Raw genomic sequence first — 15,821 nt, 5'->3', positions numbered from 1 at the left:
AAGTTCAGTCCAGGATACTCTCACGTGGTACTGAGACCCGACTGGGCTATGTGCCCAAGGTTCCCACAACCCCGTTTCGGGATCAGGTGGTGAGCCTGCAAGCGCTGCCCCAGGAGGAGGCAGACCCAGCCTTATCATCGCTGTGTCCGGTGCGTGCTTTGCACATCTATTTGGATTGCACACAGAGCTTTAGACACTCTGAGCAGCTCTTTGTCTGCTTTGGAGGACAGCGGAAAGGGAGCGCTGTCTCCAAACAGAGGATTGCCCACTGGATTATTGACGCCATCGTTTGGCATATCACACCCAGGACATGCCGCCCCACTTGGGGCTACGAGCACACTCTACTAGGAGTGTGGCAGCCTCCTGGGCTCTGACCAATGGCGCCTCTTTAGCAGACATCTGCAGAGCAGTGGGCTGGGCAACACCCAATACCTTCGCGAGGTTCTACAATCTCCAGGTTGAGCCGGTCTCGTCCTGTGTGTTGTCAGGTACGAGCAGGTAAATTGCGGGACAGCTGGCCGGGTGTACTACTTGCGTATAGCACCTTTCCCCTCCCGGAGGCAAAGACACGTGCTTTTTACCCCCAGTCGTGTTCACGAAGTCGTGGACCCTGGATGTCCTTCCTCTTTAGCCCTGTGGCAGGTGAGTTTGCGGAGAAACTCATTGCCGGCCCAGCATGTGTGCTAACTTGGCCCTGTACTGGGGTAGGTGCTCCACATGTGCTGGTTGCCCATATGTAACCCCGTGTAATGTATCTTCCGTGACACAGTTCCCCGTTGGTGAACCCACATCTTCCTTGGGCAGAGGCCCCACTGCCCCCGGTCACCATGTTTGTAGAGCTCCTCCCCCTGGGTAAGACCTACCAAGGGGACTTCTCCACACGAGACACTGCCGACAAGACTCGGTAAGACCATGTAACGTATTTCCACACAATTTCCTCCCCCTTGGGCAGGGTGTGGTCTCCGTGGTGTCTTGCCCTTGGGAGTGATACAACCCCCCCCCCCCGATGTGGACGCTACATGGCCCCCAGCTGAACAATTTTTCCTTTTGGGGAGAAGAAAGAGAAGAGGCCGCACCTGAAGAGGCGGGGCTCAAACACCATTGCCAATCAGGAGATTGGAGTTATTGTACAAGGATTTCAACAAGGTCATCAAGGAATAGTGCATAGCAATGTCTCGTTTCCTTCATCTCAGGCAACCGAGGTTACATGTGTAACCAGATACATTTTCTCCTCATGCTCGGTTTATCTCAATTGTAATTAGCCATCCTGTCAACTGATTTTTTTGTCAAGATTTCTTTTGCTCACATGTCCAAGAGCTGACTGGTCTTGTATGCCGTCTTTTATGTGTCTTCATATGTCTTTTGTAATTGTTCACTTTGTTATTTTTCAAATAATGTATGTTGTATGTAAGGTGTGTTGCATTTGGTAAAAAAAATAAATAAAAATCCTTGACACTGTCAAAGACTCATTACAAAATTTGTGTAAAATTGATGTAAACGAAGTTAATATTTTTAATAGTCTAGAAAAGAAGACCATTAAGGAATCAGGCCTTAGAGTTTCAATGTCTCCTACAACAGCTGGGGGAAAAGTATGTGAACCCTTTTTATAGACAGTTTGCATTACTGTGATACTTTTGTAACCTTTTCAAGTTTTATGCAAGTCAACAATTCTTAATCATCAATTCTTGACAATTCTTAAATGTTGTAACCTTGGTTTCCTGAAAAGAGGGTATGGGGTGCTGCATCAGTAGCCGATGCTGTGAGATCTCCTCCTAGGGGTGGTGAAACACTATACCATCAAGTAAACCCTATTCATCACAGATATACAGTATGTCTTCTAATGACATGCCCTTTGCCCTGCCCAGGAGGAGGCCATTCTCCTGGTGCAATGAGCCTTAACACTAATGGGACACTGTAGCTGCGTCTGAAACCAGGAAAATGCTGCCTCTGTAGGTTGTATACGGAGGTAGAAAGAGATCAAGGCACATCCGAATCCAATGTTCGTGTCACATCCTGTCTGCTGAGATACCTTCATCTGATCGATTTTTGAAGGCAGCATATATGTATACTTCGCTGCATATGAAATCCCACAATCCTGTGCGCACGGATCCACGGTGGTTGAGCTGAAGAAAAACAATTGCGGCCAAAGAGGCAGTTGACAGCCACGTTTTTCCCACTTTTTCCAACTTTTGATTCCATTTCTAGCAAGAAATGAGTATTGTAGTTTTGAAATATACACTTGGTTATTGCCAAAACTCTCTTAATTTTGTTGTAGATTATTAGACCATTCGAGTTCCACGAAAGGGAACAAATATTTTAATAGTTTTTATTGTGCATGTTGTGCATGCATTAACAAAATGACTACAGTTGTTTAGTTTTGGCAACAGGACTGGTGATCTCCTGGGTCTGTGTAAGACCAGCACCAGTATACATACCATATAATAGCATCAAATACATACATAATCGCATCAAATATCATATAAATTACTTTAAATTTTTCAGAAACTTTAATTGTTTGTGAGTCATTCCGGATGGCTCCCCTGCCTGAATCGGGCGGTGGAGGTATGTGACGAGGAGGGGGCGTGGCCGGGCCAGGAGGATGGATGCCTGGCGCTGAACTACCCCAATCAGCGTGAGTTCGAGAGAGAGAGTTACACACAGCTCGCTCATCGTGTGCATTCTGCGTTGGGCCGGGAAGGTCAACAGTATGAGCATTGCACGGAGCTGTGTGTGTGTCTGTCTGTGTGTGTGTGTGCTAGAGAGCATGTTGTATGTTATGTCTAAGTGAACTGCATATAATTAAAGTCTACGTGACTTTACCACCCGGTCTCCGGTTCCTTCTTGGTAGGGAAGGCAGTGACATCTGCCACAGTGTGTAAATGCAGTCAGAAGACACAAGTCAAAAGCAGCGACATTTTACAATGCAGCATTGGAAATTATTTACTGCCCTGTATTTGTCATATATTTTTAATGGTTATCTGTAATATCCTACATAAACAGATCTAAATATTTGGAGAATATTTAGACCTTCATATATAAGTTGGCCTTTTTGTGATTACTGTTTTAAAATTATTTTAAATACCAAAAAATATTATTCATATATTATTATAAAACAACACTTTGTATAAACAAATTGTAAAAATATTTATGCTTTGACAGATTGTGCAATAAACATTTGAAAAAGAACCATTATGGTAATAAGTCACAGTCAGTCAGTGAGGAGACTCAAATTCATACATCGTGTGTTTTAGGTAACATGGCGAGTGTGTTAACCACTACACTATACAACAGTTAAAAAAGTTATCATGTACATGTACAAAAAAAAATCTTTAAATACAATAAAATATATACAGTATCTCTCAAATTGTTTTATAAACAATTTGATTTTTTTCCCCTTTGGGAACACAATTCAAGGTAGTTGACAGGGAAATTAAAATGACTAAATTAAAATCAGTAACTTGTTTTAATCAGTCTGAATTTATAGACCCAAGTTATTGCTGAACTGACTCGAGATCAGTTACAGCCTGCATTTAACACTGGGTTTCACGGTTGGATCAACGCTTCCTAGTGTAACCACGAAACATTTTGAAATGTTTCAAATCTGTTTACTGTGATGAAACAAAGCCTCGTTTGCTGAAATCACCTGACTTGGCCAGTTTGATACACATTCCGAAGCATCGGCTCAAAACAAATGATTTGTAAAGGAAGCTTCATGAAGCAGTGTTTCGAATGTGTCCATCACTACTGTTGGGCTTCATGTACTCAGATAGGAGACAAAGGCAGGCCTACATACAGTCATAAAGCCTGACTGCAGCCAGTAGGAACACTAAAAGCCTGATAACACAAACAGCAGATCCCATCAAGCCTTGCTATTATAGTTTGTTATTCTTGTGTATCAAGGCTATTGCTTGTACAGTTTATGGACTGCCGAGTCCACTCATTGCTGCTAATAATACTCAAGGTATTAATGTAAATTACTGTTACCACGAATGAGATTTGCTGTGTTGTTGTCCAACCATGTTTGACTGATCGTGCATTTCCGCCATCGCGGGTGAGACCGGCACACTGATTTTATCCATTAAAAAACCAACGACCGCGGCAGACGGATTATGAGCCGTTCTCCGTGACTCTGAGTGATAAAACTAATGGTTGCCTTCTCTCCCACGATCGCTAAAACTGGCTTCGGTGCCGTTACTCTGTTCTCTCTCTCTCGTACTAACCGCACACACACATGACCCTTCACAGACATACCCGCACACATATTTGGCAAGCATATAACTTGCTGATAGAGCCCAGCTTTGTCCCTAAGTTATCATACCAGCGGAGACACGTTAAATGGGCAGACGCCATTAACTAGTCTCTCCATCCACATTCGCGGCCACATTCTCTGGCCTGAAACCTTGCGTGACGTACTCTCCACAAGAGCCATGTCCGCCATTTTGTGCCCTCCTTCTCTCCTTACAAACACACACACACACACACACACACACACATACCTTCCTCTCATGTATTATAGGCTTATTTGTTACCATATCTAATCATGTTACAGAATAGTTTGTAGTTGGAAGTCAGAAGTTTATCGGCTGCACTGTATTGATTATTAATTGATATTACTGCATCAATAAACTTTGTTATATTTTAAAGAGAAGTGTTTTGGTATTGTTCTGCATGCATCTGTGCCAAGGGCTGGCAGGGGATTTCATTGCTCGGATTCAAGCCTTTCTTGTTTTTCTTTTGAATGTTGATGTTCTCTGAACGGCCCTCCGCCCTGCCACATTAATATTCTAATGATTTTGATAATTGATAGTTATCTTTGATGATTGTTGATTTGAAGGATTAATGAGCTAATGTTAATTCTTATCAATGTTCTATTGATTTTAATAATTACTAATTATCTTTGATAATAATTCATATTCTGTTGAATTTGATAATTGATAGTTATCTTTGATGATTGTTGATTTAAAGATTAAAAAGTTAATGTTGATTCTAAATAATGTTCTATTGATTTTCTTTGATAATTATTAATTATTGCTTATAACCAAACCACCTCCTGAATGAAGCACCCAACACTACTGATTTGAATTGTGCACATCACTTTATTTAGCAAGCGTCACATTATTGGTCTCACAGTTCAATATAAAGCATGTAATGATGCAGTTTATAATGTGCAGTCAACTGGTGAATATTTCCCTTTATTTACTCACAATTTTTGTGTCATTTGGCAGGTGTCTAGCGTTAATTTTGGACCCTGTTTCCAACGTTGACACGGACGGCTGACTTTTTTTCTATAAGAAACTCATAAATTGTCTGCTACTTCTCACTCTTTCTCCACTGCTTTCTCTTTTGAAAGTCAGATTTCGGCTTCATTTCTGTAGATACATTAGAAGTAGCAAGTCAGTCCACTGCCGGCCATCTTTGGAAAGCTCCCGGGCAGCTATTTTTCTATGTAAACAAACAGCGTGACAGTGCAGCTCCTATCTACTTGAATGGGGAAAGACTGAAATATCCAAAACGGTTGGTCAAGATAATGGTCAAAATCTTTACCTCAGATTTTGCTAAAAAAATGCTATTTTCCGACTTGTATAGCTAATGTGCATGCGCGTTAGCAAGTTGATTGACAGGTCATGTCTGTGTCTAAAAGGTGATTGGCTCTTTTACCTGTAAGGTGGTACTTCCTTTCTACATCCATTGATGGTTGGGCGTTCCAATTTCTCTGCTTCATTTTAACTGAAGTGGCCTGTCTCTGCTAAATAGTCTGACATGACATGTTCACAATTTGCATTGCGGCTGACTGAAATTGAGGACCATAGACCTTATAAGAGACTATTTAGCAGAGAAGGGCCACTTCTATTTAAATGATCTTAATTTTGAATATGAATGACAACGAGGCTATGAGAGATAAACTTACCATCTCTTCAATGGCACACACATTATAAACCTGTAAAAAGCTCCTTGATCACATCTGATTTTCCACAACACATGTTGTCTGGAGTTTTTTGTCCACTGAAGATATTTTCAATATTTTGTCTGCGGAACGATCCAAAAACACACATAGTAATAACATGCTATGGGTAGGAATAAAACGTTGCAAGACACATTGTCCATTCTTAAAAATAGGCCTTGTCTCTTATGGAACCCCTTTCCACCCCAAATTAAATCAAAAGTGGTATAGACATGATTCACAGCAGCGCCATCTTTGATTTTTAATGGGAATGACAACAATGCTGTGAGGGATAGACTTACAGTCTCTTCAGTGGGCTGTGCTGTAGTATAAAGTAACATTTTCATGATAATATCATGGAAAATCAGTTATGCCTTTTCTGTGGGCCCCCCTCCAATGAGTGCCCCTGTTACTCAGGTTCAACATTACCCGTGATCCGATGCCACTGCTCTGCTGACATAGTACGAAACAAAAAACTTCTGCCTTTAGGTGTGAAAACTTGGTTGTGGTGTGGAAGCCATAAAGAGTACTACTGATTTCTAGTCTTCTTTGAAAAAGCTGTGTTTGTCCCCATAATTGATTTCATATTTAATTGAAAACTGAATCAGGATGTTTTTTTTTATTTATTTTTTTATTTGATCACCCTCTGATGATCTTTGTTATTGATCATGAAAACATGGTATATGTGAATGCATCTACCTACACAGGAAACTACTTTTTAGTGTGCACAGGATGTACGTTAGGTGAGAAAGTTGTGTCATTCAGAAGAGGTAGGCTTTGCAATGATAAACCTTTTGAATGAATACTGATGATTTTATTTTTTTTTTATTATTGTTTTTGTTAGAGCGTCTTCACTTGCCATCACTGTAACTAAATCAATGCGAGGCAATCAAACTTTATATAATTTTTTTATTTATTTTTGTAAGTAGTATTAAAAGAAATATAAAGAGTGGAGACAGGAAACAGGATGAGAAAAACTGGGACAAAAGGGGAAATCGAACCCGGGTCCTTCTGTAAGACAAAACGTGCATTCACACCACTCTTACACACTTTGCCATTGCAGCAACACTTGAGGGTGCAAATTGTCTTTAATTTTTGTTTCCACCAGACTATTTGAGTACAAATATATGCGCTGTGTGGCAGGTGCTATTTACACCTAGTGCAAATAGTCACTCTGTTTAAATATTTCTGAATCTTTTGTTAATTCTTTTTTAATATAATCACACAAATTTGATTTATTTTTTCATCCTCATATCCTTCCAAACTTGAATGGTATAAATGTTTTCCATCAAGCTCCAAAAAGGAAAAAACCAAAAGCACCATAACAGCTCCATAAAAGTACTCCAAATGACTTGAGACTTGTGTGCTATATTCCAAGTTTTATCAGAATCAGAATCAGAATCAGCTTTATTGCCAAGTATGTTTACACATACAAGGAATTTGTCTTGGTGACAGGAGCTTCCAGTGTACAACAATACAAAAACAATACAAAAACAGCAGCAAGACATAGATAATAATAAAAAATAAAAAAATAATTAAACACATACGTACAGATACACACATACATACACACATACACATGGGTAGTGCAAATCTAATACAATCTGTTATGTACAGTGCAAATACAAGTCTGTTATGTACAGTTCAAATGTTTTTTTTGTTTTTTTGTTTTTTTGTTTTTTTTTTAAATGGCAGAAGAGGTTGGATGTGTTGGATAAAAGACTAAACTGTGTATTGCACATAGTTATTACTCAATGAGGCAATTTAACTGTTCATGAGATGGATAGCCTGAGGGAAAAAATCTGTTCCTGTGCCTGATGGTTTTGGTGCTCAGAGCTCTGAAGCGTTGGCCAGAAGGCAACAGTTCAAAAAGGTAGTGGGCAGGGTGAGTGGGGTCCAGAGTGATTTTTCCAGCCTTTTTCCTCAATCTGGAAGTGTTTAGTTCTTGAAAGGGGGGCAGGGGTCAACCAATAATCCTCTCAGCAGTCCGAACTGTCCTTTGTAGTCTTCTGATGTCTGATTTTGTTGCTGAACCAAACCAGACAGTTATTGAAGTACAGAGGACAGACTCAATGACTGCTGAGTAAAACTGTATCAGCAGCGCCTGTGGCAGGTTGAATTTCCTCAGCTGGCGAAGAAAGTACAACCTCTGCTGGGCCTTTTTCACAATGGAGTCAATGTGTGTCTCCCACTTCAGGTCCTGTGAGATGGTAGTGCCCAGGAACCTGAATGACCCCACTGCTGCCACAGTGCTGTTTAGAATGGTGAGGGGGGATCAGTGTTGGGGTGTTCCTCCGAAAGTCCACAATGATCTCTACCGTTTTGAGCATGTTCAGCTCAAGGTTGTTTTGACTGCACCAGACAGCCAGCTGTTCAACCTCCCTTCTGTATGCAGAGTCATCGTCATCTCGGATGAGGCCGATGACAGTAGTGTCGTCTGCAAACTTCAGGAGCTTCACAGAGAGGTCCTTGGCGATGCAGTCATTGGTGTAGAGGGAGAAGAGTAGTGGGGAGAGCACACATCCCTGGGGGAATGCAGTGCTGATTGTACATGTGCTAGAAATGAGTTTCCCCTGTCTCACAAGCTACTGCTTGTCGGTCAGAAAGCTGGTAATCCACTGACAGATAGACATGGGAACAGAGAGTTGGTGTAATTTATTCTGGAGTATAGCTGGGATGATGGTGTTGAAAGCCAAACTGAAGTCCACAAAAAGGATCCTTTCACATGTCCCTGGTCTGTCCAGATGTTGCAGGATATGATGCAATCCTATGTTGACTGCATCAACCACAGACCTGTTTGCTCGATAAGCAAATTGAAGGGGATCTAGAAAGGGTCCAGTGATGTACTTCAGGTGGGCCAATATCAGTCTCTCAAATGATTTCATGACCACATACATCAGGGCGACAGGTCTGTAGTCATTACGTCCTGTGATTTTTGGTTTCTTTGGGACAGGAATAATGATTGAGCGTTTGAAGCAGCATGGGACCTCACACTGCTCCAGTGATCTATTGAAGATCTGTGTGAAGATGGGGGCCAGCTGGTTAGCACAGGATCAGAGACACGCTGGTGAGATGCCATCTGGGCCTGAAGCTTTCCTTGTGTTTTGTTTCCGAAAGACGTGGCTCACATCATCTTCACAGATTTTAAGTGCAGGTTGAGTAGCAGAAGGGGGGAGGAGGGGGGTTGCAGGAGGTGTTGGTGTTTGTGTGAAATGAAGGTCAGAGTGGGTGTGGGGTGTGAGATTGGGCCTTTCAAATCTGCAGTAGAACACATTTAGGTCATCAGCCAGTTGTTGGTCCACCAAAGGGTTGGGAGTAGGAGTCCTGTAATTTGTGAGTTGTTTCATGCCACTCCACACTGATGCAGGGTCGTTAGCTGAAAACTTGTTTTTCAGCTTCTCAGAGTATCTTCTTTTAGCCACTCTGATTTCCTTGTTCAGTGTGTTCCTGGCCTGATTGTACAGAACTTTATCCCCATCCCTGTAAGCATCCTCTTTGGCCTGACGAAGCTGCCTGATCTCTGCTGTAAACCACGGTTTGTCATAGTTGAACTTTAAATAAGTCCTAGTAGGAATGCACATATCCTCACAGAAACTGATATATGATGTAACAGTATCTGTGAGCTCATCCAGGTCTGTAGCTGCAGCCTCAAAAACACTCCAATCCGTGCAATCAAAGCAGGCTTGTAGTTCCCGCTCTGCTTCATTGGTCCATCTCTTTACAGTCCTTACTACTGGCTTGGTTGATTTTAATTTCTGCCTGTAGGTCGGAAGAAGATGAACCACACTGATCAGAGAGACCCAAAGCTGCTCTAGGGACAGAGCGATATGCATCATTTATTGTTGTGTAACAATGATCCAGTATGTTCCTGTCTCTGGTGGGGCATGTGATGTGCTGTTTGTATTTGGGCAGTTCACATGTGAGATTTGCTTTGTTAAAATCCCCAAGAATAATAATAACTGAGTCCGGGTATTGTTGTTCCATGTCTGTGATTTGATCAGCCAGCTGTTGCAGCGCTGTGTTCAAACACGCGTTTGGTGCGATATACACACTCACCAGAATAAATGAGGAAAACTCCCGCGGTGAGTAGAAAGGCTTACAGTTAATAAAGAGTGCTTCCAAATTAGGACAGCACATCCTCTTTAACGTTGTTACATCTGTACACCAACTTTCATTGATGTAAAACATGTTCCACCGCCTCTCATTTTCCCTGTTAACTCCGCGATGCAATTCGCTCTAAACAGCTGGAAGCCCGGCAGATGTGACGCTCTGTCCGGAATGGCTTCACTCAGCCAGGTTTCTGTGAAGCACAAGGCAGCAGAGGTTGAGAATTTCTTGTTTGTGCAGGTGAGGAGATGTAGTTCGTCTGTTTTGTTAGGAAGAGAGCAGAGATTTGCTAAGTGAATACTGGGCAGCACTGTTCGAAATCCATGCTGGCGGAGTTTGACCAGCGCACCGGCTCGTCTCCCTCGACTGCGTCTCTTGAACAGCAGAGCTGCGCCTCCAACTAAAATGTCTAGCAAAACGTCTGAATATTCGAAAACCGGGAAAAGATTGTCTGGTATATGCTGTCGAATGTTCATCAGTTCGTCTCTGTTAAAACTGACTGGAAAAAGATTACTAAACACAGGACAAACAAACAAAAACAACAAAAGAACTGAGGAGCTCCACACCAAGGCAGCCATCCGTGGCGCCATCATGATGAAGGAATACATACATAAAGATTCTTCAAAAATAGCAGCGAAAAAAGGTTTGGAGCGATATGAGTGTGATTAAATTATGACAGTATTTTTTATTTGGGGTAAATTATTCCTTTAAAATGTAATGTTTATATTAAGCCTACTGTAATCAATAAAACAGTGGGTATTTGTCAGTAAAGTCAAGTGCAAGGAAAGTTCCTAATTGGTGATGACCTTGATGATCATTACTATGACTGACAATGTGCATCTATATCAAAAACACCACTATGGGAGCTGAACATCTCACAATCAAAATGATGTATCAATAACTAATTGGCTGTGCACGATTAGTACATATTTGCCCTACAATAGCCACATTCAAGTGCACATCTGTTTACCTGTGCATTCTCTGACTAAGCACAGTGCTGCACTTTACTGATTGCATTGCATCATTTATTTATATGTATGTGCTTGAATTTATACCTTTTCCCCACTTTTTACTCATTTAAATAGATTTTTAAATAAAGTTTTTATGTGCTTTCATTTGGTCTTTTTCCACTTTATCATGTATGTAAAGGATTTTAAATGATTATTGTGTATGAAATGTGCTGTATAAATAAACTTGCCTCGACTTGAGTTATTGTTTATTATTATTATTATTATTAATAATAATAATAATAATATTATAATATTAGAGTACTGCACTCTCTCTCTTTTAGAAAATTCTCCCTCCCATATGGGTAAACACTACCCCAAATGTAATGGCTGTAAGCAGTCTCCAGTCAACACTGACACTCAGAACATCACGAAAAACCATAAGTTTGGATCTTTTGACCTAATTAACTTCACTCTTCCATACACTATGAAGATGCTGAAGAATACCGGACACACAGGTGAGGAATCATTGATATATAGTTTGCACATACACATATGCTTTGTGCTCTTCTTATTCTGCATCCTCCCCTCATGTTCTGCTTTCACTACAGTTGAATGTGTGCTACAGGCAGGTGTATTGGCAGTTCAAGGTGGAGGTCTGAGGCACAAATACAACATCCTGCAGTTCCACTTCCATTGGGGAGGAAGGGACTTGATACACCACCCAGGATCTGAACACTCCCTAGATGGACACAGATCTCCTGTAGAGGTTAGAGGTAAACCATGTGTCAAACAAACAAAAAGTGAGGTGTGACAGACATTAAAAAAACATGTCACTTTATGTGTGCTGTCACATTTTACCAAATCAGATGCACATACAGGTGCATCTCAATAAATTAGAATGTCGTGGAAAACTTCATTTATTTCAGTAATTCAACTCAAATTGTGAAACTCGTGTATTAAATAAATTCAATGCACACAGACTGAAGTAGTTTAAGTCTTTGGTTCTTTTAATTGTGATGATTTTAGCTCACATTTAACAAAAACCCACCAATTCACTATCTCAAAAAATTAGAATATGGTGACATGCCAATCAGCTTATCAACTCAAAACACCTGCAAAGGTTTCCTGAGCCTTCAAAATGGTCTCTCAGTTTGGTTCACTAGGCTACACAATCATGGGGAAGACTGCTGATCTGACAGTTGTCCAGAAGACAATCATTGACACCCTTCACAAGGAGGGTAAGCCACAAACATTCATTGCCAAAGAAGCTGGCTGTTCACAGAGTGCTGTATCCAAGCATGTTAACAGAAAGTTGAGTGGAAGGAAAAAGTGTGGAAGAAAAAGATGCACAACCAACCGAGAGAACCGCAGCCTTATGAGGATTGTCAAGCAAAATCGATTCAAGAATTTGGGTGAACTTCACAAGGAATGGACTGAGGCTGGGGTCAAGGCATCAAGAGCCACCACACACAGACGTGTCAAGGAATTTGGCTACAGTTGTCGTATTCCTCTTGTTAAGCCACTCCTGAACCACAAACAACATCAGAGGCGTCTTACCTGGGCTAAGGAGAAGAAGAACTGGACTGTTGCCCAGTGGTCCTAAGTCCTCTTTTCAGATGAGAGCAAGTTTTGTATTTCATTTGGAAACCAAGGTCCTAGAGTCTGGAGGAAGGGTGGAGAAGCTCATAGCCCAAGTTGCTTGAAGTCCAGTGTTAAGTTTCCACAGTCTGTGATGATTTGGGGTGCAATGTCATCTGCTGGTGTTGGTCCATTGTGTTTTTTGAAAACCAAAGTCACTGCACCCATTTACCAAGAAATTTTGGAGCACTTCATGCTTCCTTCTGCTGACCAGCTTTTTAAAGATGCTGATTTCATTTTCCAGCAGGATTTGGCACCTGCCCACACTGCCAAAAGCACCAAAAGTTGGTTAAATGACCATGGTGTTGGTGTGCTTGACTGGCCAGCAAACTCACCAGACCTGAACCCCATAGAGAATCTATGGGGTATTGTCAAGAGGAAAATGAGAAACAAGAGACCAAAAAATGCAGATGAGCTGAAGGCCACTGTCAAAGAAACCTGGGCTTCCATACCACCTCGGCAGTGCCACAAACTGATCACCTCCATGCCACGCCAAATTGAGGCAGTAATTAAAGCAAAAGGAGCCCCTACTAAGTATTGAGTACATATATCAGTAAATGAACATACTTTCCAGAAGGCCAACAATTCACTAAAAATGTTTTTTTTATTGGTCTTATGATGTATTCTAATTTTTTGAGATAGTGAATTGGTGGGTTTTTGTTAAATGTGAGCCAAAATCATCACAATTAAAAGAACCAAAGACTTAAACTACTTCAGTCTGTGTGCATTGAATTTATTTAATACACGAGTTTCACAATTTGAGTTGAATTACTGAAATAAATGAAGTTTTCCACGACATTCTAATTTATTGAGATGCACCTGTAGTCAGCCAGAGAAGTGATCTCAATGACAGCACGGCAACTGTATTTCAGGATGGCTTCGCTGTGTTGGCCTTTTTCATGGTAAGTCACATTGTACAACAACTAGAGGACAGTGTTAACATTTTAGTTAACAAATAATTTAGTAGGACAAGTGACTTCTTGCTAACAACAGAGACATTCCTCCTGTGCAACCTGGTCTTGCTCAAATGCACATTAGTAATATCTTATTGCTCACACTTTGTGGGGCACAAAGTCACAGCCTTCCAGTTACTGGCCCTGAGCTTTAGCTACTACACCATATCATCCAAAATTAACTAATTAAGACCAAGCAGAATCATGTAAAAATTTTAAATTAAATGGGTTTATCCCACAAAACTGTGATATTAACAAAAAATTTACAGAATGCCATTTTGGGCAGCATCTTGGCATAAGTGATTTGTTTATTGAACATAAATCAGTTGTACAACAAAGTGGAACAAAACATAAACTGCTTAACTATATAACCTGAAATCTCAATTAATACCAAATTAAGGAAACAGTTCACTCAAAGATGAAAACTTTATGCTTTTATTTTCTATGTGGAACACAAAAGTAAAATCGTCACACACTTATTTTTCCATATATCAACAGTTGATATTGACCACACAAATTCTGTTTAGCCCTTTTCATTATATTACCTTAACACCAAACACAAAGTCATTCTAAATCGCTGTTGTGAGCCTTGCTAATGGACGGCCCTATAAGGCAGGGCAACGATGACGAGAGAGAGGGGTTGGTCGTTCCGTCACAACAGTAAATCCTAGTTTGCCCTTCTTCTGGTTTACATTCAGCTTACCATAGTGTCTCTTTTCTTCTTACCTAATTGTTTGATAAAGATAATTTACATTTAGTCATTAAACAGAGGCTTTTATCCAAAGTGACTGACTTCAAGAATAGTTTAAAAGTAATAAGAATTATCAGGATTGAGTCACATGCTCATGGAAGAAATGCATATTTAGACATTTCTTGAAAGTTGCAAGGGAATTGGTTGTTTTCGGTAGGGTTTCAAATATCATACCACCAGCGAGATACAGTGAAAGTTCGGGAATGTTATATTGTGTCTTTTTTTGTTGGTATCACAAGGTGCCACTCACTCACCAGTTGCAGGCTTCTTGAAGGAACATAAAGTTACGAGAGAGAGAGAGGGAGAAAGAGAGTGTGTGTGTATGTGTGTGTGTGTGTGTGTGTGTGTGAGTGAGAGAGAGAGAGAGAGAGTTAGAAAGAAACAACACATATGAACTGAATGATATTTACCACTCTGTTCTTACTTCAGGTCATGGAAGACAAGCAAAAGGAAAAGCCACAGATCTGGAAAAACTTCACAGATTATCTTCAGAAAATACCAGGACAGGGTAAAACATTGAAGCCTGACCAAATGGTGCATGAACATGCAAAGTTTCTTTTGGGTCATCAGTTTACTGTTATTATGGGGAACTTATATTTTTTTAATGATATATTTAACTATTAGCCTATATTTGGGGCCCCTGAGAATACATCATAATGTGTTAGTGCAGTCAGAGTAGCTTATGGTTGTCAAACTCTTAAATTAAACCACTCAAGCACCACCTAGCATGTGAGAATCTTACACCCCAAACTACAAGAATGTGGGCACAAAGCTATATTACATTTGTAAATGGATCAAAAATAGAAATAAATGTATGCTGTGACACACCACCCCAGACCATGATGGACCCTCCATCTCCAAATCGATCCCGCTCCAGAGTACAGGCCTCGGTGTAAAGCTAATTCCTTCGACGATAAACGTGAGTCCGAACATCACCCCTGGTGAGACAAAACCGCGACTCGTCAGTGAAGAGCACTTTTTGCCAGTCCTGTCTGGTCCAGCGAAGGTGGGTTTGTGCCCATAGGCAATGTTGTTGCCGGTGATGTCTGGTAAGGGCCTGCCTTACAACAGGCCCTCTCTCAGCCTATTGTGGACAGTCTGAGCACTGATGGTGGGATTGTGCATTCCTGGTGTAACTCAGGCATTTGTTGTTGCCATCCTGTACCTGTCCCGCAGGTGTGATATTCGGATGCACCGATCCTGTGCTGGTGTTGTTACACGTGGTCAAGCGGTCCTGTCTCCCTGTAGTGCTGTCTTAGGCATCTCACAGTACAGACAATGCAATTTATTGCCCTGGCCATGTCTGTAGTCCTCATGCCTCCATGCAGCATGCCTGAGGCATGTTCACATAGATAAGCAGGGACCCTGGGCATCTTTCTTTTGGTGTTTTTCCAGAGTCAGTAGAAAGGTTTTATAACTGTGATCTTAATTGCCTACTGTCTGTAAGCTGTTAGTGTCTTAACGACCATTCCACAGGTGCA

The 15,821-nt window shown here is 41.1% G+C and overlaps 1 protein-coding gene across 1 annotated transcript in view; it reads left to right on the top strand.

Moving 5' to 3' along the window:
• LOC127427213 (uncharacterized) overlaps positions 1 to 15,821 on the top strand; it is a 52,611-nt gene that overhangs the window by 29,546 nt on the left and 7,244 nt on the right. The window contains exons 13-16 of the mRNA XM_051674682.1: positions 11,340 to 11,513; positions 11,607 to 11,771; positions 13,462 to 13,538; positions 14,770 to 14,848. Coding sequence (XP_051530642.1) covers positions 11,340 to 11,513; positions 11,607 to 11,771; positions 13,462 to 13,538; positions 14,770 to 14,848 — 495 coding nt within the window. The remainder of the gene's footprint in view (positions 1 to 11,339; positions 11,514 to 11,606; positions 11,772 to 13,461; positions 13,539 to 14,769; positions 14,849 to 15,821) is intronic.

The sequence above is a fragment of the Myxocyprinus asiaticus genome, chromosome 36 (genome assembly GCF_019703515.2).
Source record: "Myxocyprinus asiaticus isolate MX2 ecotype Aquarium Trade chromosome 36, UBuf_Myxa_2, whole genome shotgun sequence".
NCBI lineage: Eukaryota > Metazoa > Chordata > Actinopteri > Cypriniformes > Catostomidae > Myxocyprinus > Myxocyprinus asiaticus.
The sequence above is the reverse complement of the archived record's forward strand: the minus strand, read 5'-3'. Positions and strand labels throughout refer to the sequence as shown.